A 1,139-nucleotide genomic window follows, 5' to 3' on the forward strand; every position below is an offset into this window, starting at 1 on the left:
GATATTAACAACATTAAATAAAAACTTTTATCAAAAACTCCAGGAATGGGAAAATCAGATTAAGTAACACATGATAACGTGTACAAAGAAATAATGACATGCACAAAATCAAGAATTTTCATTTATATACTGTATAAACAATATAATTTTTACAAACAAGTATACAAAAAATACCTTTTGTATTTCTGCCATTGCCATCTGTTAAAACAACCCAAGGGATGACTTTGTTCTCATGAAGATCAACTTCATAAATAATGCCTGTCCGATCATCCACTGCATAAAGCTTGCCATTGAAAACGATGAGCTCTGACAGTTCCATTCCTCTGCCTCCATAAGCCATGTTGGATTTGAGAGAAATAACTTCCTTGTCCCATTCAACACTAACTTCCTCACTCTCCACATTAACCTTAAGATAACCCTGAAATATATTTGGGACAAGATGTAAAAAAAATTATTGAACTTATTAGCTCATTAAACATCATTTAATCTCAAAATTTTACCAAAGTAATGAAATCATAAATGGTGATCAGTGAAAAGGTATAACATATTTGTGAGAAATTACCTTTTTCAAGTAGCTGATCCATGTATTTTTTTCAGTTGGATGTTTAGAGTCTGTGTCTAAGTCTGTTACTACTGCTATTCTGTACTTAATATAACCTCTGTCACTGTAGACAGGCTGTGTTAAGGGATATGTACTGCAAAATAAAATTAAAAGAATATGAATGCAGAAAATCATGGAGATATATTTATAAGTATGCACATATAAAATATAAAGGGTGATATATCAATTTAATAAATATGCTACTACACAGGTGTATATATATCTACCTGTTGTAGAAGGTAAACCAGTTACGCTGATGTTGGTGTCCATGACCATGCTCCTCACCATGACCCCATATATCATTGGTGAGATTACTGGTACCAACTCGGGAAGTAGGCATGATCATGAACAGCACCAACAGAGACACCAGTCCAACAGCAGCTACCAGAGTTACAAACTTTGTCTGCAAAAGGTAGTGGTGTCAGTTTACTGGAATTAATTCAGTGATATATAAAAAAAGTGGTATGTATGTACAAATATATGACCATACTCAATATAAAACCAGATCATCTGGGTTATTTCAGTGTTGTAGTTACTT

General features: G+C 33.1%; 1 protein-coding gene across 1 annotated transcript in view; it reads right to left on the reverse strand.

Moving 5' to 3' along the window:
- Positions 1–1,139, reverse strand: part of LOC119585635 (soluble calcium-activated nucleotidase 1-like) — a 13,438-nt gene that overhangs the window by 2,269 nt on the left and 10,030 nt on the right. The window contains 3 exon segments of the mRNA XM_037934305.1: positions 175–418; positions 563–695; positions 829–1,004. Of these exon segments, the coding sequence (XP_037790233.1) occupies positions 175–418; positions 563–695; positions 829–1,004 (553 nt within the window).

The sequence above is a fragment of the Penaeus monodon genome, chromosome 20, assembly GCF_015228065.2.
Source record: "Penaeus monodon isolate SGIC_2016 chromosome 20, NSTDA_Pmon_1, whole genome shotgun sequence".
Classification (NCBI taxonomy): domain Eukaryota; kingdom Metazoa; phylum Arthropoda; class Malacostraca; order Decapoda; family Penaeidae; genus Penaeus; species Penaeus monodon.